The following is a 25883-nucleotide window of genomic DNA, read 5'->3' on the forward strand; positions in this document are numbered from 1 at the left end:
CATCTTCACAAACTGTCTTTTCAACTACACAGTACTATTTCTGTCTTACAGTCATTTATATTAATCACAGAAATACTGGGATAAAGTTTATAGTTCAGATATAAACATTGAAGTCTATCTGACAGCGATCAAAATAGAGCAAATCCCCTTTTGAAAGTAGTGCGATTCTAATACCGTTCGTGTCGATTGCATTGTTTCACCACTAGGTGGCGACAAGAAACTTAAATGTATTTGTCAATGAATGATTTATTCATTCAAGAGAATCGTTCAAAAACGCTGATTCATCCATTAATGAACAGTACAATACAGCAAAAACAGTAACATTTTGAAATATTTTTACAATTTAAAATAACCGTATTACGGTGTACATTTTAGGACATCCTCAGACCTCAGTCATCAAATGAAAAGGCGTCATGCCTCAGACTAAAAGGCTTCAGTCATCGGACAAAACGGCATCGCGTCTCTGACTGAAAAGCTTCAGGTCTCAGGAAAAACGACGTCAGGTGTCAGGTCTCATACAATTAACGTTAGGCATCAGACGAAACAGACTCGGACAAAGTGTCATCAGACGAAACGGACTCAGACAAAAAGTCATCAAACGAAAAGGACTCAGGTGGAGAATCGCGTTGCCCCGCCCCATGTGACGTCACACGCACGCCGTTCACAGGAAGTGGTAATGGTTGATTGATGGCAAAAGGAGGTAAGCAGCGTCTGATATTTTATATTTTATTCAAATGTTACACTAATTAAGTTATATAGGGAAGAGAACATGCTTTTCGAGAGTCTTGTGTGCACGTTTAAAAAGTTAGTTAGCCATATTGCAACTAGCCAGCTTTTATTTTGGCCAAGTAGTAAAATTACCCTTACGAAAAAAACATGATTTTACTATCAAAAACAGATTAACCATGGTTTTGCTACTCACCATAGTTTAACCATGGTGTTTGTAGTAAAACTGTGGTTATACAAATGGTACGTTAATCATTACACAAAAAAAACAAGTTACTACACTTTTACTATAATAAAACCACAATGCATTATATATAGAAAAACTGTTGTTTCATCTCATAAATAATTATAACAATTATACGTATAAAACTTATACTTATTTAACTTTATAATGGTTTATAAGTCTTATATCGTGACATTATTTATTTAAAATATATATAGTATCTTACTATCTTATTGATATTACAATAAATATTGTTAAAATCAAAAGTGCCATATTACACATTCATCTAATCAGATATTTGATATGTTGGTTGTTTAAGGAAAAATAATATTTTTATTTTCATTATTATTGTTGTAATTATGTATAGTGGTATTTCACTGCTTTGAGTAAAGTAACAAAACAACAATGCCAAGATATGAGACTTGTATTATATCTAAGGGAAACATTCTATTGTAAGTTAAGTGGATGCATTATATTCATTGCGTATTATAAATCATAATCTTAAATGCTATAACCACAAATAAGTAAACATTATAACACATTAAAACTGTTGTTATGATTACTCATGAGATGATATGACATATTACAAAGTTTTTTTCTAATACATTATTCATTCATTATAATGCCATAAGAATTCTCTTATAATTTGTTTTAAATATGGGCTTCATAGGAAGTGTTACCGTTAAGTTTAATCGATAATGTACTTCTTCACTGATGTTATACAATATCCTTATACAAATGGAAAAAAAATGTTTACAGCATCTAATGCTTTTATCTTGCAGTGAAGCACATCAAAGATGAATAAAATCAAGTGAGCCACAGAGATGGCATCGTCCAAGAGCACAGGCATGTATTTTTCTTTTCTGCATTGGTAAGAAAACTATTAACTCAAAGAAAGTATATGTAAACATTTAAACATCATATACTAATAATGAACAAGAGTGCAGATTAAGTAACAAATATATAAATGAAAACCACCCAAGATCAGTAAACGATCTTTAACTATTACTGTATTCATTTTATATTAAGGGAGTTCATCCAGAGGCAGTGAGTGAACTTTGTGTCCTGAAACCAGAATCAGTTGGGAAGAATGGAACCAAGTCTACCCAATTAAAAGGCTTACACAGGTAATTCACAACTCTGTTTGTGTGTGTGTGTGTGCGCACAGCTATAGCTTAATGTCTTCATGACTCATCATTTGTGTTCATTTCTTTAGGTCCCCTTCCAGATGCTGATGTCTTGGCTTCTGGTGCAAAACTACGTCAGATTAATCCCAAGCCTTTGCTGCCGCACATACTTGAGGGCATGTCAAAAGTAGAGTTGTACCTCTTGGCAGTCCACTTTCATACCAGTGTCCCCATATAGCTGCAGGTGTTCCTGATCTTAATTTCCCCCCACTACCTGTGCTTGGTTTTCAGTTTGGCTGTAATTTTAAATATGGCCAGACGGACGAGTGCATGATCCATCTGAAACATTCGTTTGGACTAGTGGAGGTAAAAAGCACCTCTGCTGAAAACATTGCTCAGGTTCCATTTATGAAAATTCAAAGAGGACTAGCCAAACTTAAAGAGACCCCTAAGTACTACTGGCAGGTACAAGGTCAGACTGCAGTGACTGGTCTACACTGATGTGACTATACTGTGTACTGTGATGTGACTGACATACAATCAGATTTCATAATACAGATGATCTGGCGAGATGATGCCTTCATAACATCAATGAAAGTACTGTTATAACGTTTATCTGGATGTGTATCTTTCAGTGGTATGAATGGACAGATTCTGTTCATATTATAGTATGAACCTAAGATTTATTTTTACATTCATAGTAAATATATACTTTATGTAGTTGAGAAGTATGTAGCATATTTTGTAGTAGATCTTTGATAACATATTAGATACATCACAAATTATAACAATAAATATAATGTACTTGCTATTAATTAGATAAATGTACATACCAAGGTGAATACTTTTTGTATTAAATCTTCTGTAATGTATATGATATGCATATTCTTTTACTACTTGCGTATATTTACATTTGATACATTGTGTGATATAACAAAGAAGATTTTTTTCATGAGTTATTATAAAAATACTTTTCATTGTCAACTATTTCATTGTGTCTGTCAAATTATTTTCAGGGACATTTTATTTAAATAATTTCATTATACAAAATATACAATTTTACATTACAATAAAAAAAAGGAAAAACACATTTAATGGTGGTAGGTATGCATTGCAACTAACTGAAAAGGTAAAAAAAATGTAATAAATAAAAAACTACTATCAAATGTTAACACTGTAACACTACTATTGTAATAATATACATTCACTGCTCAAGAAACATTGGTCCCTGATAATAAACCATAAAACAGCAATTATGCCAGATCTGATTAATTCTTCCTGACAAGGTGAGTGGCACAACAGAATCCCAGATGTGTATTTCCTTGACCCTTCGAATCACTCTTTCCACCAGAAGTCTGAGGCGTGCAGTGGCCTGTGTTTTATCACAGTCCTGTTTGCTGAACTGCTTGGCACATTTGAAAGGTGGAATGATCCGACTAGCACCAACACTGGAGAGCATATATTCAATAGTGAACCCCTTGTCTGCCATAACCACATCTCCACTGCACCACACAGAGCTACCCCAACCAGACCTTTGAATGTGGTAGTGCACTTATAACTTCAGAGTGGAGTTTCAGTGATGTAGGGCTTTCACAGCAGATTTCTGTACAGTCCAGGATGACATGCAGGTTTTGATTGAACGAACAGTAATTCTCTGGCATGGAGGAGCTTATTTGTTGCCTGGAAATCTAAATGGGTAGTGAATCCAGGTAATCGTCCTGCTCAGCATAGCCACGCTTACCCAGAAAAAGTCAGCGATAACTTGATTGACTGAAACAAACAAATATATATTTAATTATAAGACAGAACCATTGTTTTTACAAAATCATTTAATTCAACAACTGGTGTTAGACTCATACAGGTATGTTATAATTAGACCAAGATTTCAATCTAATAACTTGAAAGAATTTGCTTTACCAAGACGTAAAGTGACCATGGTTTTATTATAGTAAAAGTGTAGTAACATGTTTTTTTAGTGTAATGATTAACGTACCATTTGTATACCCACAGTTTTACCACAAACACCATGGTTAAACTATGGTGAGTAGCAAAACCATGGTTAATCTGTGGATACCATGATTTAATTGTGTGTGTGTGTTTTTTTTTTTATATAGTAAAATCATGTTTTTTTCGTAAGGGTAATTTTACTACTTGGCCAAAATAAAAGCTGGCTAGTTGCAATATGGCTAACTAGCTTTTTAAACGTGCACACAAGACTCTCGAAAAGCATGTTCTCTTCCCTATATAACTTAATTAGTGTAACATTTGAATAAAATATAAAATATCAGACGCTGCTTACCTCCTTTTGCCATCAATCAACCATTACCACTTCCTGTGAACGGCGTGCGTGTGACGTCACATGGGGCGGGGCAACGCGATTCTCCACCTGAGTCCTTTTCGTTTGATGACTTTTTGTCTGAGTCCGTTTCGTCTGATGACACTTTGTCCGAGTCTGTTTCGTCTGATGCCTAACGTTAATTGTATGAGACCTGACACCTGACGTCGTTTTTCCTGAGACCTGAAGCTTTTCAGTCAGAGACGCGATGCCGTTTTGTCCGATGACTGAAGCCTTTTAGTCTGAGGCATGACGCCTTTTCATTTGATGACTGAGGTCTGAGGATGTCCTAAAATGTACACCGTACTGCTTTCTACTTGAATGTATTTTAAAGTGTTATTTATTCCTGTGATGCAAAGTAGAATTTTCAGCATCATTACTCCAGTCTTCAGTGTGCACATGATCCTTCAGAAATTATTTTAATATTCTGATTTGCGGTTCAAAAAACATTATTATTATTATTATGTTGAAAACAGATGAGTAGATTTTTTTCAGGTTTCTTTGATAGAAAATTTATGTGAAATAGAAATCTTTTGTTATAAATGTCTTTGTCACACTTGATCCATTTAAAGAATCCTTGCAAATAAAAGTATTAATTTATATACTTGTGATAATGATAATAGTAGTAGTAATAATAATAATAATAATAATAAAATGTTTCTTGAGCAGAAAATCAGCATGTCAGAATGATTTCTGAATATCATGTGACACTGAAGACTGGAGGAATGATGCAGAAAATACAACTTTGACCACAGAAATAAGTGACATTTTAAAATACATTCCAATAGACAAATTTTTTTTTAAACTGTAAAAATGTATCACAACATTACTAATTTTGCTGTATTTTGGATAAAAAAAAGTAGGCTTGGTGAGCAGAAGATAATTATTTTGAAAAAATCTTACCATTCAAAGACTTTTGGACTGGTAGTGTATATTAAAATGTCTAATAATTCATTCAGATTATTTAGACACATTACTTTATTTAGTTCAGAATCGTAGGAGAATCGTGATCTCTATATGAGACCAAAAGAAATTGTGATTCTCAATTTATCCAGAATCGTGCAGCCCTACTTACCCATCCCCGTTCATCTGTCTCGCTCTTCCCCTTTCAATCTACTCTGTTACAAATGGAGTAACTGCCAGCCTGGCTGTGCCAACACTGACCCCTGTGTGGAAGGCACCCTGCTGAGAAATTGAGTCAGTATGGTATTGATTTGTTAAAGGGGTCATCGGATGCTACATGCACTTTTACAAGTTGTTAGAACTGAAATGTGTATTGGCAGTGTGTGTACACAATCACCCTATAAGCCGGCAGCCATATCACCCTGGAGCCCAAGACCGGTTTCCCACTGAAGCTAAGCAGTGCTGAGCCTGGTCAGTACCTGGATAGGAGACCTCCTGGGAAAACTAGGTTGCTGCTGGAAGAGGTGCTAGTGAGGACAGCTGGGGGTGCTCACCCTGTGGTCTGTGTGGGTCCTAGTGCCCCAGTGTAGTGATGGGGACACTATACTGTCAACAAGCACCGTCATTCGGATGAGACGTTAAACCCAGGTCTTGACTCTCTGTGGTCAGTAAAAATCCCAGGATTTCATTCGAAAAGAGAAGAGGTGTGACCTCGGCATCCTGGCTAATTAAAAATCCTAAAATGAATGGCAGGATGGCAAGTACACACACACACACAGTGTGTGCTTGCCATCCTGCCATTCATTTTAGGATTTTTAATTCTTGTCATATTTATTACATACTAGGAATCATTTTACATAGTCTTTGCTGTTTTGTCTACACAAGTCTTATATACATTTGTCTTTCTTCTGTTCTTGTGTGTTGCTTCTGTGATTAGCATCCATCCAGTGTTCATTCAGGGGGAAACGTCTGCAGGAAAGACGAGTCTGCTAAAATAGCTTTCAGCTGCCGCAGGAAACCAGTGTGTGTGAATCAATAACCATGAGCACACAGATATCCAGGAGTACACTGGCTGCTACTCCTCTGATGAGCATAGCAAACTTGTCTTCAAAGAAGGTAAAAAAGCTTTGGTGCACACATTAGGATGAAAATGTAGAAGTATTTGAATCTGTTGTGGCGAGTGGGGCGGGGCGAGAGGCGTGGGAACGAGGAGTGAGGCCAGGTGTAGTGATTGGAGATGAGCTGCACCTGCACCCCACCGCCGGTATCGAGTCCCACGTAGGAGATGGAAGGATATAAAACTGGAGTGACTATAGTGAAGGACGAGAAAGGAGTCTTCCGTGAGGGGCTGGTGCGCTGTTTTGTGTTTGTTTTTCAATTATTAAAGTTTCATTGATTTCCGCCTCCTTCTTCCCGATGATTACGAAGGTTGTATCGTTACAGGGTGTTATTTTTCAATAGTTCAAAAGTAGTCCAATAAAGTGCATTCATCCATCATAAAAACTGTCCCACATGGATCTAGGGGTGAATAAGGGCCTCCTAAAGCAAACTGATGCAGTTTGGTAAGAAAATATCCATACGTCCTATGTCATCTGCAGGAACAGCATTCTAATGAGAACACGCGTACAACAGCGGAAGCTAGAGATTACTTTTTATAGAGTTCTAAAAACTTTTGTTTTCTTACAAAGACACATAGTTTCACTTCAGAAGGCCTTTATTAACCCCCCAAGCTGTGTGGGGCACTTTTTATGATGGAAGGACACAGTTTATAGGACTTTTGGATTACTGAATAATAACACCCATTCACTGCCATTATAAAGCTTGGAAGATCCAGGACATTTTTAAATATAACTCTGATGTATTCATCTGAAAGAAGAAAGTCATATACACTTAGGATGGCTTCAGGGTGAGTAAATCATTAGGTCATTTTCATTTTTGGGTGAACTATCCCTTTAACAGCAGATAAACTGAAAATATGGTAAAGCTATAAAGAGCAAAATGAAATGAAAGTTCTGCAAATCTCACCTTACTGTCAGTCTGATCTCCAAGCTGAACTTTAAGGATGTCAGGGGCTTTAACATGCCCAATAACAGCAGCAAGATATTCAACAAGAGCAGTTCTTCCACATCTAATTGGCCCTTCCAAAAGAATAGGCTTCTGGGATGCCACTGCAATGGAAAGTCGCTGAAGATTTTGACAGGTTGAATCCACCAGCACCAAACTGCTCAAATTTGTCTGAGAATGACAGAAGAAATATGCTTTTTTTATTTTATTTAAGCTTAATGTTCTGTTTTTGTATGTTTGTCTTGCCTGTTTATCCTGTTGAGGGGTCTGTCTAGGTAGAATCACTCCACACACCACAGTAACACTCCATGTCAGGTCTTCTGTCACCACTTGACCACGAGTGATCTTATTTTCTCTTTCCGTCATATTGCTGAGCCCTGATTGGCCAAAACCAAAACTTTCTACTTCCAGCTGCTCTGTCTCCTCAAGTGACCTACAAACAATGTTATTACTTGTTTAGAGTTAAAGCTATTGACCTTACTTCTGAACAATTAGAACAAGGTGATAAAAATCACCATAAAAGATAATGAAACTTACTTCATTTTCAGACGCAGAATCTCTTCATTTGAAAGCACCTTCCTCAAAAATATTGTTTTCTGGTTATCTGTCACATGGGATACCAGGGCTAGGCAACTTAAAAAAACACAGCAAAAAGAATTAGAAATTGCAAAGTTATAGTTTGAGGATATTATGAAAAGTTCTGATGAATTTCTGGACTTTCTGAGAGGCTTTGTCTGATCTACAAATTAGCAATACCTTCTGACCATGACGTCACTAGTGAGAAGCTGTGAAACACAGGCACTCCAGTCCCACAGGACACAAAACTTCTCACAATCGCTTTGAAGAGAACAGAGGGTGGCCCCTATCAGGTCCCATAATTTCATCCTTTTGGGCCCATACTGGATGGAGGTAGCCTCTTCGCTGGTGAAGAAGAGCCGCTGAAATACTGGGGGAGAACTGCTGAAATACCTCGCTGCAAACCTGTGAATAAACAGATCAAATCTGATCATGACATACTGGACATTTGTTCTGAAGTGGTAATAACATAACCAGGATCAGGGTTCCAACACATTTTTACTAACAAATTTCCATGACGTTTAAAAATCATTTAGACTAATGACTGAATTGATTTGACAGATTTATTGAAAAGAACTTAAAAAAGAGGGAGAGAGAGAGAGAGAGAGAGAGAGAGAGATTTGATAACAAACAGATAAATACACACAAGAAACTTCCATAATTTTCCAACTGTATTAAATCGATTTCCCTTGTTTTAAAATGTACTGATAATTCCAGGTTTTCCAAGACTGTGGAATCCAGCATGGTCACTTACGCTTGAGCATCTAGTCTGATGTTGAGAAGCTTGCTTAGAGCCACACACAAGCGCTCATGGAGGGCATGATTCTATGATATTATGAATTTAAACAATAACCTCAGTATAAAGCACCAATGAGCAGAATGTGAACTAACGTTACAGAAACGTGGGACAGTGTGCTGTGACACACGTTGTACTCTGCATATGCTCTGGAGACTTTTAAAAGCCTTATTATAACGGTCTTACAAAGTGGTCAGAGGTTCTGGCTTTGCGAGATACTTGCTGAGTTCGTTGTGACTTTTATCTATATGTCTTGAAATTGCACCTAGAAATGTCAGGCTCAACTCCGAGCTCTCATTCCATCATTTGTCGTGAATATAGGGGTTTCCGACGATAAAGGCTGCACAATTAATATTCTGAGTATTCTGCGTAATGGAAACCATAAGATGCATCACTCGCTTGACTGTCTAGGTTGTGTCACAACACAGCGAGCACGTTCACGTCAGTATTAAATCCCCCTGTCCACGTGTGAGTAAATGAAGAGCACTTCCGGACCCTTCGACTGAGTTGTGGAGCTAACGCTCTCTGTGCTGAAAACACGCTAAGGTTTGTTTTTGTCAAATGTTTTGCAAGAAACAGCTGTATTTAATGTTCATTGCTCTTCAAAATGTGTATAGACTTGTGTATCATATTTGGTCAAATCACAGAGCTGTGTAGCCTTACACCAATCACATTTATCAGGTCCATTTAATTTATTTTTGTCAATGTAGGCAATCTTTGGCAATGACTCAAGCTCTGGAGGATGTTTTTTTAAACAGTATTTGATTTAAAATTTAAAATGGTTGCAATCTGTATACATTGGCCAGCAATAATCTATGATGAGGCATACTTTACATTCTGTCAAATTATTTTCTATTACACCATTTAAATAATAATATACATTGCTAGACTCAAAGTTCGACTGAAAAGTTAAAAAGGGATTTAAATATATGCAGGTTTAAAAAAATAATCTCCAATTCTCGTTTTAAAGCCCCAGAAGAAACGACATACACATACATATAAACTACAATAAACACGGCATACCAGAACTGAAAAATACAATAAGCGAAAAGTGCATTGTAGCATATCTAAAAAGCCTAAAAATATGCGAGTAATTGCTTAGGAATTAGAAATTAATCTAAGAAAATAAATATTTATATTATAAATATCTCAGTATTTTTGTATTGTTTTAAATGACATTCTTTTAGAAAAGGACAGACCGCGGGAAAATTATGTCACTTCCTGTTTTGCGAACGTCTATGGTGAAAGGTTGGCGCGGAGCTGTGGAAGTATGCTACAAGAAATGTTTAAATCGTTGTCTACAAGAACATTGGGAATAATTAACTGTAAATGTCATTATAAATTACCAGCGCATTAGCACGGCTGTCAGATCCTGAAGTGTGGGGCTCATCTTACAGATTTATATCGACCTGCTGTCGTCAGCTCACCACCAGAGATACAGGTATTGATCATATGCTGTCATTTGATTTCACTTTGTGAATTTACCATAGGAATAGTGTATTTTGGTCGCTTTAATTTGTCGGATTGTGTGCAATTTAAATCCACGATCGCACAAGCGTAGTTTTTGTAAAAATTAAAGTGGAATTGTTTGGTGGTGTATTACTTCTCCAGCTTAATATTAAGTTGATTATTTCTTTAGTTATTTTTTTTTTTACATCAAGTTTCAAATGATTACAGTACGGTGTTTCTCACTACATGACAGGAAGTGGTGAAGTTGAACTGACACATGCACACTGTTGCTGGTATTGTCACTGTTATCAGGAACTTACTGTGCTATTTATTGTCTTTCGTTAGCAGACTAACATGGATTTAATGGATGAACTTTATGGAGATCTTGATGACAAGCCTTTTGGTAAAAGCCTTTCTCTCCCGTGCAACAGACATTTCTTTGTTTTATCATTGTTATTATGCTGTTTTCAGGAAGGATCAGATGAGTGTTACTGTGTTGTACCTATTGTCTAGTGTTTACTTAAGCCCTTTTCACTATTTTATACTGCAAGTTGATTTAAAAACTAATACACAAGAATTGCATTTTAAAATAACCAATTATTACAGTAAATATTCAGCTAAATTCAATAATTCCACAACAGTTTCATAAGATCGAAGGCATGTCATGCAGAATCAACCAAATGTAGATATAAATGCATGAGATGCATATTAGTGTGCTGTTCATAATATCTGTTTATCTTATGTCATTTATTCCATTAAGTGTTTTTTTTATTCTATTCCCCATTTTTTTGTCTTAACTGATTCGAGGTATTCAGAGCTCTGAAAACATAACATATATGTATTGTTTAAGTGTGTAGGCTGGAGTTGTTGTTGCATTATGACATATCAGTGTTTGTTACAGGTACTCTGCATCTCATTGAAGACTCGGTGGATATATACACTGGCCTGGAAAACAGCCCTAAGATTGATGGGAACAGATGTGGGTTTCATTAATGAGTCTTGAATTGAGTACAGCACATAGTTTTTATTGAAAGTAATTTGTTGAAGTATGTGTGTCAGCTAAATGGCAGGATAAATCTTTTTAGATTTCAGTCATTATCATAGTGTCCTTTTTTGAATTAGTTAAAGTCAACCCTCTCCTTTCCCCACACACAATGGAATCAATGGATATATATGAGGACATTTTCAGGGAAGAACAAGAAGAAAAGGATGCAACTTCTAATGAGGTATGTGACTTGAGCTTTGAATATGATTGCATGGCATGCTGTTGTTTTGGTTTTGCATTTAAAAGTGAAGAAATGGACAGAAAAGCTATGTTGTCTCATTGTACTTCTCTTTTATTACAGTTAAAGCACAAATTTGATGGAGCTCAAAAGCAAGTTAAGGAACTGTTCTCACAGTTACAGCTACTGCAGACAAAGGTGTGTTTCCTTTTAACTGTTGTTCTATTATACATTAATGCTGAATAAATACCACCACAAATGAGTTACAATCTTTGAATAAACAGTCTGGTTTTTTGCACTTTTCCTATTTAAAGAATTCCAGTTTGAACAGTGAAAACATACTCCTGAAGAAGAACATTTGTTCTCTCATCAAGACGGCTAGAATGGAGATTGTGCGTAAGGATGGGGAAATTAGCAGACTCAGTAACAGGTAAATACTCCAACTCTGGTACTGTGATCAGCAAACAGTAGAGCCCGACCAATATGGATTTTTGGGGGCTGATGCCGATATTAACTCGAAAAGAGCCGATTTATAAGCCGATATTTTGATTTTGAAAATAAACTGGATATTAGACCCATTTCCTATAAACTGCACTTACACAACATTCAATAGCAAAATATCTGCCTGTTCTATGTATGTGGGCTGTATACATCATTTTCCAGAAGGGATTTATGTTTTAAAAAAAAGATTACGGTCTCAATGACTAAACAATTGCACATCAGAAGTATATATTTTTTAATGATCAAAAAACAGTCTGATTTTAAACATTTAACACTTTTACTTCCTTCCAGTTGAAGCTGGTTTTAACAGTCTCTGTGTGTACTGTAAATAAATTATAATACTAAAGTTAAAGTATTTGCAGAAGTAGTCCCACACTTTGCTGCTACAGCATTCACCTTTTTCAGGTATCTGTAGGGCAGAAAGAGAGACAGAGAAAGAATAAGCATGTGTATTAATAATATCACCATGTATCATTACTCATGTCATCATTAGAATTAGAATTATAATAAACAGGGATCTCCTACATAGGCAAATATGATATATATATTAGTGATCGACCGATATTGATTTTTTATAACCGATACCGATACCGATTATTTGCATGTTTATGTACCCGATAACCGATATGCAGAACCGATATTTATTTACTGTTATACTTCTGTTTCTGACAATTATTACAACACAAATGAGCTGAAAAAAAAACATTTTATTTATAACAATCACTCCTTCCTTGCATACAAAAAAAAACTTTATATTTATACACAAATAAATAGAGGGGTCTGAGTCCAAAAAATTTAAGTGCACTGTGCAAGTGCAAGTGTCTTTGTTTTAAAATAAAAGCTTTGATGAGGTAAAAAAATAAAAACGGGTAAAAAAATAAAGCACAAAAATGATTCTAACATATTGGTGGGGGCGGGAGGGCTATTTAGGAGTGCATAGCTATTTAGTAGTGTAACTTAATACTCCCAGTTAAGCAGAACTAGGTTTTAGTGTAGAAAACAGAGTCTTTCAGCATTCTGCCCTGTAAGCCTGCTTCCTTCAAAAATTTTATGCAGTGGCCGTGCATGAGGCTTCCTGATCATCAACCCAGTCAGGTGCTGAGCAATATGAACGAACTTTTATCCCGAGACTATATAAAATTAAACAGCACTTGTCAGTTGGCATTTTATGATCTAGATTCAATCTAACGTTAGATTATGAAATGCCAACTGACAAAGTGCTGTTTGACTATAATTTAATCAACCGCGATCGCGCATGGAGATAATAAATAATTAATTTCCACAAAGCGGTATATGTATATGTGTATTAGCGAAATAATTGTTATGTAGTAAATGATAATATAATCTAGTGTGTTTAAACAAGATAATCTTGTCAAAAGTTTCATTCAGTGGCATTGCTTGAGGCTTCCTGATCATCAACCCAGTCAGGTGCTGAGCAATATGAACGAACTTTTTTTCCCGAGACTATATAAAGTTAAACAGCACTTGTCAGTTGGCATTTTATGATCTAAATTTAATCTAATGTTTAATCATGAAATGCCAACTGACAAAGTGCTGTTTGATTATAACTTAATCAACCGCGATCGCGCATGGAGATAATAAATAATTAATTTCCACAAAGCGGTAGGCTATATTTATATGTGTATTAGCGAAATATTTGTTATGTAGTAAATTAAAATATAATCTAGGGTGTTTAAACAAGATAATCTTGTCAAAAGTTTCATTCAGTGGCCGTGCTTAAGCCTCCAGATCATCCGTCAGTTGCTAAGCAATATGAACAAACTTTCTCTTCTAGACTAATGGTGAGCAAATACAACAGATAGAGAATTAAATTCAACGCTTTTCAGAATCAGAATCAGAATCAGAATGAGCTTTATTGCCAGGTATGTTTACACCAGAGCCATATAGAGTGAGAGTTGCGACAACTCCATTGACTCCAATGGAACGCTTTTTTTACAGCAATGGCGGCTCGTGGAGCCTCTAAATAGTTCCCGGAAGTAGCAGCAAACCGATGCCGCGCCGTAGAGATACAGCAGAACAAACCGTTCGCGACGCACTTTTAACAGGTAAGACGTTTAAATAATAAGATTGAATATTATCAGTACATCTTAATAACAATAAATTGCAAATTAAAACCTTCTAGTAGATTATCACTCATTAAATTAGTAGATTTAAGGTTTGTTATCAGATAACTAACAGATTAGGCTAGGATTGGAGCTGAATAAAGTTAGTAACGAACACCCTAATAATTGTAAAATCTGTTCTCATAATTCAGTTTCATCCATCGTGTTTGTAATTAGAAAAAAAGGAGTATAAACATTTTTTTGCAGGGTGGGGAAGGTTAGCTAACGTTACATAGCCTATTACGTTAGTTCAATATACAGCTGTGAGAGGAAGTGGTAAAAATTAGGTTAAAAAGTTTGTTCCTTATTACACGTATTAAATTCCTTAATAATAAAATGCACCCTATTGATATACATTTAGAGTGAATTGAGTTTGCAAAAACATGGGTGGAGTGTTTTTAGTCATTGTGATTCATTTACTATTACCTGTCTATATTATATAATAATACTGTATTATATACTAAAACTTGTTAGTGTATAAAAGTAACATACTGTAACATTCTGTGGGTGCTGGTGGGTGGAGGATTAGTGGTGCCACTGAAGTGTTCTGTGATGGAGCATCAGTGAGGATGCAGGTCAGGAGAGCTGAAGGGACCTTTTTTTTTTTGATAGCTGAATTTTCATTATTTTTCTTAGTGCTGCCTTTGCATTGTTTGATTTTTTTTTTTTGTCTCTTTCAACTAGTATGAGTTTGTACTTATTATATATGAATCACCTGAAATATCATAGCTGTAATCAGTAGCCATTTCTTGTATGTTCACAGGTCTAGGGGTGCATCGTGGAGCAGGGCCCTCCTCTTTTTGACCACAGGACGATGTACAAAGATTGTGGGAATAGCATCTGGTCTCAGCCTACTCTTGAATTTTTTGGTCATGACAAATTGCTTTGCCGCAATTTCTCTGCATACTGACTTCAGTTTAGTTTCCACACACACCTTTTTTTTTGTCTACCCACATACAGTACATATCACATGGTGGTTAAATGCACAGTTATAGGTAACACTGATGACTCCCTACAATGTCTCACCATGAGTCTCAGCTCCCTGGGTTTTACAAGGCTTTGCTTGTTCCTTATTTCTAGTAAAACATTGTCAATGTAAAAAAGTGCAAATAAATGTAAGTATAATTACCTAACAATTTTTGTTGTTGTAATTTTTATTTAGATTTAGATTGCTCCTGCTGACTTGAGCCAACCATTATTTTCTCCTCTCTATGTCAGCGGGGAAGCCATACATTCGCACACCTTTCTCTGACTGAGTGGAGCATCCCCATGCAGCACAGTAAACCACGGTGGAGACTATGCAAGGACAACATTAAAGAAAGGACACATACAAAATGCTTGTCATGCTATTACATTTATTAGAAATGTATTCATGAATTGCTGTAAATAGTTAATTGTATAATTACAATTTAAAATAACTGTTTTCTATTTTAAAATGGAATCTACTCCTGTGATGCCAACCTGAATTTTCAGCATCATTACTTTTGAATGGCAGTGTACATGTTTATATACGAGTATGCTTAAGTTGTTTTAAACCTGAATATATTGTGTACATGAATAAGTATTGTAAGAATTATACTAGATATAATAGGTATATTATTTATAATACATATTTATATTACTATATGTAATTGTAAGAATTATAAACAGTAAGCTTCATTTTACATTTATTTAACATGCTAATTACTGCTGCTAACAGTTAATTGACCCATAGTGCGGTGCGAGCTGAAAATCACCTGTCACCAGCCTGTCTCTGTACTACCTGAAAGTCATCAATATGACATGAGTTAACATTAGATCAGTGAAAAAATGGACAATATGTAACGTAAAAAGGCAACAGCAACCCGTGTTTATAAAACTTAACGTTAGCCTGAAATACGTTTTTAAAATAACGGTAATTGAACACTAATCCTCAAATATTACCCGATTTGATATTTTAAAAACAACATCGCTGTAACTACATACTCATGCTACATACATATGTCAGTGTGTTGTATAAACATATAAAATAAATGCATTTATTGACTCCTTATTACCAGAAATCGCAGTTCTGTCACTCTACTCTTATCAGTTTGAATGGCCGCCAACGCACTTCCTGGAACTATTTGAGGTCTACACGAATCACGTGACAACCAAACATTTCGAACTTCCGTTGTCGCAACTCTCTCTCTATATGGCTCTGGTTTACACATAGCGTACGAGGAATTTGTTTTCGTGACAGAAGCTCCGCAGTACAACAGAATAACAGCGACAGAACATAATAATAAAAGAATAAAAAAAACATTTTTTTTATTTTCAACATGCACTCATTCATGTCTGTTTTATTTAATTCATTTAAAGATACGTCTTTATTGGAGCAGGACATGACGAACACTACGTAACTCGATGAGTTCGTCTCAATTGTTTAGAAACAAGCTGCATAAATTAACTATATCAGGAATTTATGTCTCAGATCTCATTTGTGCATGTCTGTTATGTTAAATAAAGTTGATTAATTAAAGCAAACCAAGTAGAACATATACTTTACCTGTGCACTGAGTTGTTGTTGACTGATCACCTCAGACGCCCGGGCTGCAATGGCGGAAATCTCAAAACGGCCACAAGATGGCGCCGTAAATCGGCGAATCCGATATTACAAAACCGATACCCGATTATGGAAAAATGCTTAAATATCGGGAAAAATATCGGTAAACCGATACATCGGTCGATCACTAATATATATATATATATTTAATTTGTCAAGCAATAGGTATGACATATTACCTACTTATATTTAACCATATTATTACAACTTTCTCCTGTTATGTCTGTAAAGCTGCTTTGAAACAATCTGTAAAAAAGAAAAAAAAAAGAAAAAAGCGCATGTTCAACTCATATTTATTTACATGTCCCCTCTGCTTTAATCATTTCTGACGCACCTACTGTAGTTACTGTAACTACACTATATTTGCTCTCACAGACACATTCACAACGGACCCGTATATCTTCTCCTCTTCTCTTTGTGCAGGGAAGCGACGCGCACGCGCCCGTTTTTTCCAGGCGCGTCCGCACCGCATCGAGTTAAAAACATCTCAACTTTTCAGAATGCCGCAAGCGCACCGTGGGTCATGTGACAAGAACTAACCAATCAGCTTCATCCTTTCCCGTAACATCGTTTCCCGTAACATTTTAAACATCGCTTCTGCCCGAGCGCTTTGGAGAAGGAAAAAGCAGCGCGCCTAGCGTTTTCCACGCGTTTTTAGGTGCGATATGTGAACGGCCCCTTACTAGGGGTTTCACATAGAGCAGCTGTTACTACACAGAGCCATTGTTAACTGAGAAGATGCGCAAATAAACGCTGAAAATGAAGTGGATTTGCACATCTTCTCTATTAACAATGGCTCTGTGTAGTAACAGCTGATCTATATGAAATTACGCACCTGATGGAATTAACCGCTGATTAGATAACCGGCTTTACTGATGAGATGCGCATTAACGATCGGCCGATCGTGATCGGAGCACACCTACCCCTTACGCGGTCATTATGTGGGAAACTGCAGATATATTTAGGATAAGATAAACGCTAAAGTTATAGTTTGACCTCTTATTAACGTTAGCGCTCTTCCACTGATAAACATGGTATTAGCTTTGTGGCTAATCTAATATAGCAATGCATTAGTGGCTGTAAGTGATGTTACAGAATATTTAGAAGTGATAATGATAGGACCGTTAGCTAGAACTACCACACCATTTTTATATACAGTGTAAGAGCTAAATCATCTCACATGACGAACGACAGACTCACCGTCAAAACAGTATATCTCTTGTGACTTGGCTGATCGCTTTCTTCTATAGTGGAGTTGCACACTCTCTGCAACTGCGGAGCTCCCTCTGGTGGGCAAACCATGCAAGACTCATAACATGAGTGAAGCATGAGACTCTGTTTCTCATGTTTCATCGGCCGTTATAAACGCAGATGCCGATTTAAATGCAATAAGCTCATATCGGCCGATAATGTCGGCCGGCCGATATATCGGTCGGGCTCTAGCAAACAGATGTTTGGTGCAAAGCCTGGCTTGTGTAGGGATCGGATTGATTTATATAAAACTCACTTCCCTGTTTTTTTTGTGTTGTCATCACAGGTCTGGTCAAGGAATTTATGGTCAAAATGTTTGTCGATCTAAAATGGAAATTGGTCCGACAAACACAAGGCCTAGTTTCAACAATTCTACATGTTCTGTTTTGATATCACAAGGTACTAGAAAAGATAATGTTCTGAATGAAGTAAATCAGCACAAAGGTAGAAACCAACTGTCGGATTACTTCACATATCCACCAACAACATCAACTAAAACACCACAACCATTTGAGGTGCTCCAGAGATGCCCTAGAACTGATCTTGACAATCCTCTGCAGTGTCAGAATAAATCTGCTGCTAAATCTAACAGTAAGACTATTCACTGTTCTCAGACCCTCACTGTTCAACCAGAGCAGGAGTACATACCTGTTCATCCTAACAGAACATCAGAGATTGTAAAAAATCCTACCACATTTACAGTGGCAGGTGTTTCAAATGCTCTCAAAACGAATGACTCTGCACTGAGAGTTCCCGATATAACTACTGATTGTAGTTTGAAAGACAATAAGAACAGTCCATCAGAACTAGAAGACAAGTTAGAAAAACCTCAAAAATGCACAAGCCGAGACAAACAGTGTAACTCGAACGATGCGAATGAGTCACAAAAGTCTCAAAGAAGAGAGAACAGCAAGTCAGGAAGAACTGAAAAGGATCTCATAAAAGATAGTTCTGTGTCCAATGAAAACAGGAATCAGCAGCCTGAGGTTCCAGTTAATCTTAAAAGTTCAGAACAGTTGAAAAGCCCTTCCTCGCGGTCACACAAAGCCTCACCATCTGTCTCTTCCCAGTCATCCAAAAGTTTAGTTAAGACCGCTGCAGAAGTAGAGACACAGAGTCAAAGGCAATTGAATAATCAAAATGCAGACAGAATTAGCAGAGAAACAAAACCCTCTGGATTGAGCACCACAACTTGTACTGTGGTGGATGAAGCAAGCCATTCCCAAAGCCACAAAGGGAAGAAAAGAGATTCAAGTGGCCATGAAAGGAACAAGGAGAAAAGTTTCAGTGCAGAAAGGAGGAGCAGCAGAACTGAAAGAAGCAGAAACCATGAGCAGAAGAGGCAGAAGGAGAGTGACAGGAGTAAAAGAAATGAGGGTAACAACAGCAGTAGTAGTAGCAAAGAAAGAAGCAACAGATCAGACAGTAGCAAAGAGTATGAGCGAAGGAGTGTGCGGGAAAAGGATAATAAAGATGAAGATAAAAGATCTAAGAAACAAGTTGATGCTTGTGGGCAAGCTTTTTCTTCTGCCATATGTGATTTTCAACACAAGGATGTTTATAAGGAGAAATCATCGAAAAGCAAAGGGTCTCACATCTATGATAACAAAACTAGAAAGATGGAGGATTTCAAATGCCCTGACAAAAATGGAAATTCTGATGAGAATTGTTTTGGAGCCAAGGGTATAGACAAGGACAGGAAAAGAAAAAAAGGTGGACATTTGGAGCATAGGGTACATAAGCACAAAGCATCAAAAAATTATCTTACCAAAGATAATAGAAATAGCTCTCCTAAAGGGCACAATGTTGTTGGAAAAGGTCAAGATAGTAAGAGCGAGCAAGACAGACACCTTGAAACTGCGTCACCATCAATGGTAGCTGTCGGCAGTGATCCCTGCAAAACAACTGAGGATAATAGTCCAAACAGAAAACTGAGTTTCATGGAAACACTGAATCTTACCCTATCACCTCTTAAAAAACAAAAGCAGTCCTCTGATCCAAGAGAAGCCATTGGAGTAACATCTAAAGATGCCTCACCTGAAAATAGCAACTTATCTGATCCTGGGGAGGAGTTCTTTGTCATAGATGAATTAAAGGACAGCCAGGACAATGTTGAGCAAGAGGATGTGGACCCTCTGCCCACAGCTCCAAGTAAAACAGAAGACTTTACCAGTTCTTGCAAACATTCTGGACAAGTTGTTGATCTTTTCACCGCTGTAGTCTCCGAGAAGCCCTCAGTTGAACAAACAGATATGGATGTACAAGAAGAGAATGCCAACAAAAGTCAAGAGGCTGTGGACAAAGTGCCAGCGATTGATAAAAGCAAAGAGGAGAAAAAGACCAAGATTTCAGAATCCAATATGTTAGACAAAGATTCATTATCAAAATTAACCCTTACAAGAGAATCTCCAAATCATGTATGTAATAACGGCACTGAAGACTCCCTGAGATTTGTAAATAATTCTGTGTTCTCTAAAAATTTGCCTATTAAAACGTCAGAAGTGGCAGTTCCAGATAATATTCCTGATTCAAGAGTTGAAGGTTATCAGCAGCAAGATCCTTTTACCAATGTATCTGAGGAAACAAAAAGGAGTCCTCCGATCAAGTCTCAGGATTTACCACCAAGATCAAATGGGATATGTCAAGATGATGTGTCATCCTCAGACAAGGCACAAAGTATTCCTAAAATTAATTCTTCTAGGATTTCTGATAGTTCTGTCAACATGGAAGTTTCCTCTAGCACAATTAGTGCAGATATTGTTGAGCCAAGCAAAATTATTTGTGATTTTGAAGAAGTGGATACTTCCACCACTGTTGGAGAGGAGACCATGTCATCTTCACAACCTGGTTTCCCAGAGCCAGATTCCACAGAGAAAGAGGAACAGAGCACAAAGTCATCAAACCCTGTTTTGTTTTGCCCTGATGAAGACTCCATGATGCTTACTCTTAAGAACATCAAAGTTATTCCAGAGCCCCTCAGCCCTCTTACAAGCCCAGTCCGTCAGGTGAAGAAACTACAGCCTCACAGTGCTGAGAAGCAACCACATGTTAAAAGTCTTAACAAAGGTAAGAGTTTATTTTTCATCAAAAATATGGCTTTGTTTAATATTGTAAGCTTCCCATAATGTCCTGAATAGCATTATTCTTCATATGAACACTGGATTAAAATGCATGTTTTTATATACAACTTGCTCATTTTAATTTCTTTATTTTATTTTTTACATTTTTTTTCTCAAGATCTCTCATCTGTTACAACTGGCTGTAATGAGGATGATGTAAATATGGACATGAACAAGGAGAATAAATCACCTGACACATCTGTCACAGCTCCCTCCTACAAAGGGACAAAATATGCCCTCTCCGCTAGTGGAACTGAGAAAGATGAGCTAGAGGACGGTGAAATAGTGAGTGAAAGTAAAGAAGAGGGTCCTCTGTTTATCCAGACTCCAAGAGTAAAGGACAAATCAACTTTAAGGACTGATCCAAGTCCAAAGCTATCTGCAGTTTGGAAAAGAGTGTCCCCAAAGAAATCTTGCATCCCTGCTAAATATTCAGAGCGAAGCAAGAGTTCAAAGTCATCTGCTTCTAATGTCAGTCCCAGCTTAAGTAAAAGACGCTTTAAAACTGTCAGCCCACCATTGAAAGCAGCCGTCTACACCATAGACGGATTCATGAACATGTTAAGATCTATTCGAGTTGAGTTGAGGAAAAAGTACATGAAGCTTCAAAAAAATGTCACTAAAACGGCTTTCTGCTGTATCGTGGATATGTCTCAAGCTTCTTTTATAGAATTCATTAATGCTGTTGACTTGGAAAAAATGTGCTGCCAAGGCAATGGCATCAAAGTAAGACTTAATAAAATAATTTCATCTATCATGAGCAAGGTCACCAAGAATGGCATTGTCAATCGTATCTTTGAGCAAAGAGCTGGAGACCTCAAACAGAAGTTGTGGACATTTGTGGATGGGCAGTTTGAATTCTTGTTCAAGGAACTGAACACAACACTCAAAAGTGGATCTGAGACATCGAAGAATGGATCATTTGAAAATAAAAATGCAATTCTTAAAAGAAAAGAGACTGAAAGTGAGGTAGTGGAAAAAAAAACTTTTAACACACCAGGGCATCTTCACAGGGTCAAGATGTCAAAAGTTGACACAGGAAGTTTTGTCAGAGCGGCCCCTCCGAACAATCTCCCTTGCCGGGGCCTTGGGAGCAGGGGTAAAAACATCAAAGCTGTCATGAATGAAGATGATCAGCCGGCAAAGGTGGCAACATCACATCAGCCTCCTACTTCATCCTCTGAAAGGTCTGTCCATGAAGGTACCACTGGATCTGAGACTAGAATATCTTCCAATGTCCAACATCTCTCCCATAATGGATCGACTCAGGACTTTGAAATTCTCACCGAGCAGCAAACAACAAGCTTAACCTTCAACTTGGTCTCCGACTCTCAAATGGGAGAGATATTCAAGTGTCTTTTGCAAGGGTCTGATTTCCTTGAATCCAGTGTTCCCATAGGCAACAACACAAGTTGTCCACTCAGCACACCTCGAAAGGAAGGACTTCGAGGGGAGAGTTTGATTGGGATAATGACCCCCAATAAGACAACCCCATCTAAATTCATCACATCCTGGCCTTCTATTTCCCCCTACAAGTTTGCTTCGAATAACAAACTGCTAGTAGACCCAGCCATTCTTGATGAGAGCTGCTTGTTAGAAGTTCCTTCTAATTCTGAACCATGCCGGCTTTCACTTCAGTCAACCGTAATCCCTCAGAAATCATACTCTATCTTGGCGGAAGATCTAGCCGTGTCCCTTACCATTCCCTCACCACTAAAGTCAGATAGTCATTTGAGTTTCTTGCACCCTGGAACTGGACAGCCACCGTCTTCCTCAAACAGTGTCCTGAGTGCCCATTATAGTGAAGACGCTGTTCTTGATGGAGAAGATGCCACTGAGCAGGACATACACCTTTCTCTGGACACTGACAACTCTAGTTGTGGGTCGAGTCCCAGCAGAACATGGGAGGACTCTGATTCACCTGGTTTCCAATTCCAGCCCAATTTACCAATGCAGGCTGTGGTAATGGAGAGGTCAAATGATCATTTCATTGTGCGAATAAGACGAACATCATCTGGCCCATTTAAAAGTAATCGAAATGAAGGGAAAGCAGGACCAGTATCAGCTGAATGTCAAGAGCCGTTTCTCAAACCTAATCTCACTCTGACCCATGAAGACCTGGGTTCCACACCTGGAGAGACATCGAATAAAATCCCAGCTATAGTAGATAAGTCCAGTAACATTTCAGATAAAGCAATAGAAGCTCAACAGTCAAGCCAAAAATCCTCATCTGAAGGTGTTTGTGATGAACAAACATCCCTCAACAATGATGAGCATGTTTCCAAAGAAGCATGCATTACTGCGCATGAGAAAAGTAGTGCAACAGAGAGTGAAACATCAGAGGTGGTGTCAGGAAAAGTAAAGAGCGCCATTCAGAGCTCACATGCACCAGAGTCTGAAACCGAGAGGGTGTCAAGGAAAAGCAAGGAACACAGGTCAGCACCAAAGGCAAAGCACCAAAAAGTCAAGAAATCTCAAGATAAACATTCCAAGTCTAGGCATAAGAAAAGGTCAAAATCCTCCACAGAAAAACACTCCAAAATTGCAGTACCTCAGGTGTCCCCTAGCAACCTGTCTGCTAAAAATGTAATTAGGAAGAAAGGGGAGGTAGTGGTGACGTGGACCAGGTGAGTTGACAAAATGAATACCAAAACAGGAGTGGAAATTCAATGTGCATAACGAAGTACAAAAATTCACATTAAATCAAGGCAACCAATTAAAAAAGTTAATGTTGTTTAAAGGGATGAAGATCGGGACATACTCATTGAGATTAAAATGAGGGGCACTTCACCCAAGACATTTGGTGCTCTGTCAAAAAGGTTAAAGAAGTCAACAGAGCAGGTATGCTTCATTATTGTTTTCTTTTAAATATGAAGTAAGCAAACAGCTTTGTTGTAAATTAATGATTGCTCTTTGACAGATCGAGGAGCGATTCTCTCAACTGATGAAGCTGTTCAAGAAGAAAGGGAAAATGGAGAATTGAACAACAAGATAGAACTGACTGAACTGGCAATGGATGCTAAATCTCCATAGGCTTCTAAGGCAGAAATACAATACGTTGAATCTGAAAATCAGTGTATTATTTCTGTTGAGTGTCACCTGCACTTAAGCACTTAAGAATTTTAACTTAACAAAAGATCTGCAGTAAATGATATAACCTGTTTTAGAGGCTTATTTTTTTCTTCTTTGTTAACAGTGTTATCAAATGACCAAAATGTACATTTACTTTAGAGCAGACACCAGTTAGGCTACAATTTTATTACATAGAGAAACATTTGCAATGTGGCCTGTTCTCAATTTTACAATCCCTGTCAAGGATATAAACAGACACAACAAAGTAAATAAATGACATAATATAAATAAATATAATAAGTTAATAATATTTTCAGTGCATAAAGCCCTGTACAATGCCATACAATTTACCTGTTCCTTATTTTGGCAAGTTGGCGATTCCAAAATGTACTACTGTTGCTGTTTTGTTTATGCTGACAAGATTTTTATGCGGTTAAATGAACAAAAAAAAGTATTTGAAGGACATCAAGTTGACTTTGAAACCCACCTCTGAAGACTACAAATGCTTTTAAATCTTTGACCTAAATGCTATATATTATCTGCCTATAGGTCTCATGTTTAGATCACTTAACCCCCAAATTCCCTTTTGTTTTGTGAGTGAGGTTGGTGTTGGAATAACATGGCTGTAAATGTAGAGGTGGAAAGAATATTCGTTTGATTGTTCGGTACACAATTGTCAGAATTTGAGTTTTAGATCTTCCAGTCATCTCAGATGCAATGTGATATTTTCATATAAAGAGTAACACGTTTTTGTTTGGTAGATAATGAGTAAGAGAATTGTTCCTTTGTGTATATATTTGTAAAGTGGAATTGAACTGAAAGATTTTTATGTTTAATCTCTTTAAACTATTTTATTTTTCTCAAAGATAGAAAACTAGATGTGGAGAAAATACATTGTATGTTGTTTGGAAATACATTTTGTAAATAGCCGTAACTTCTGACAGATCTCTTTTGAAATAAAGCTTACTTATTTTAAATGGCTTGTTCATTTTGAGATGAATATTTCAGTTTTAAACTGCAAATAAGTCAATTCAAAATAACATTTATAATATATATATATATATACACACACACACCACAGGCTTAATAGTTTGTGGAACCAAACATTGAAAAACACTTAAAATTAAATTGATTTTAATATAATGTTAATAAAAAAAAACAAGGGCAAACAAATTATGTTTGGCTTCAATTTATTATTGTTATTAATATTAAACAACAGGTTGTTGATGGTTTTAGTGGATGTTTAAAGTCACGTCCCCTAAGTAACCTATCACCATAATATTTAGGACTACTATTTTAGTTTGTAGCAAATAAATGTCACAGCTCATAGACAATTCTATGGTCCAGGCACAAGTGAGATATTAAGGTCACAGTCTGCAGTTGTTAACTTTACTCCACCTCTAAAATCCACCATCAGGAATTTGAGCCAGCTGTTAAGAGCTTAGTACAAATATATATGTAATTAAGTGTGGCGTTTAGCCACACTGAACACTGGTCAGCTTCACGTAACAAATTAGATTTCACTAGGCACAATGTTGAAATTTAATTAAAGCCTGCCACTTAAGCTCATTTACTTAGAGTAAGTGTCTACATTTGACCTTTTATAGTCTTTTTTTAATATAGAAAACAATAGTTTATGTACAAGAATTCCAAGAATTTTAGCCAGGAAATGATCACATACAATTTTATAAATGCCAAAATACATAATGAACTTCTCTATATTTAAAACTTTTATATTTTGTACTGGCACACTCAAGTCTCACAGCTTACATGATTGTGGACAGAAGTTAAATCTGGTTTTCATCTTCTCT

General features: G+C 36.9%; 1 protein-coding gene and 1 long non-coding RNA gene across 4 annotated transcripts; both read left to right on the forward strand.

Moving 5' to 3' along the window:
• Positions 1 to 1828: 1828 nt before the first annotated feature.
• Positions 1829 to 3063, forward strand: LOC113062721 (uncharacterized). Its single transcript, XR_003278574.1, has 2 exons — positions 1829 to 2076; positions 2166 to 3063. It is a non-coding gene; the product is annotated as an uncharacterized LOC113062721 (long non-coding RNA).
• A 6183-nt stretch (positions 3064 to 9246) lies between these two features.
• LOC113062776 (CASP8-associated protein 2-like) lies at positions 9247 to 25024 on the forward strand. 3 transcript variants are annotated; one of them, XM_026232742.1, is made up of 11 exons: positions 9247 to 9296; positions 10100 to 10191; positions 10545 to 10602; positions 11101 to 11178; positions 11322 to 11425; positions 11546 to 11620; positions 11737 to 11852; positions 18168 to 20947; positions 21119 to 23627; positions 23742 to 23841; positions 23921 to 25024. In XM_026232742.1, the coding sequence occupies exons 3-11, from the start codon at positions 10554 to 10556 to the stop codon at positions 23981 to 23983; spliced, it is 5874 nt and encodes a 1957-aa protein (XP_026088527.1). In that variant the 5' UTR covers positions 9247 to 9296; positions 10100 to 10191; positions 10545 to 10553; the 3' UTR covers positions 23984 to 25024. The 3 variants fall into 3 exon arrangements, with proteins under 3 accessions (XP_026088527.1, XP_026088528.1, XP_026088529.1); XM_026232743.1 differs by lacking the exon at positions 9247 to 9296 and having other exon boundaries at positions 9959 to 10191; positions 10548 to 10602; XM_026232744.1 differs by lacking the exons at positions 9247 to 9296; positions 11101 to 11178 and having other exon boundaries at positions 9959 to 10191; positions 10548 to 10602.
• The last annotated feature ends 859 nt before the right edge of the window (positions 25025 to 25883 follow it).

The sequence above is a fragment of the Carassius auratus genome, chromosome 45 (assembly GCF_003368295.1).
Source record: "Carassius auratus strain Wakin chromosome 45, ASM336829v1, whole genome shotgun sequence".
NCBI lineage: Eukaryota > Metazoa > Chordata > Actinopteri > Cypriniformes > Cyprinidae > Carassius > Carassius auratus.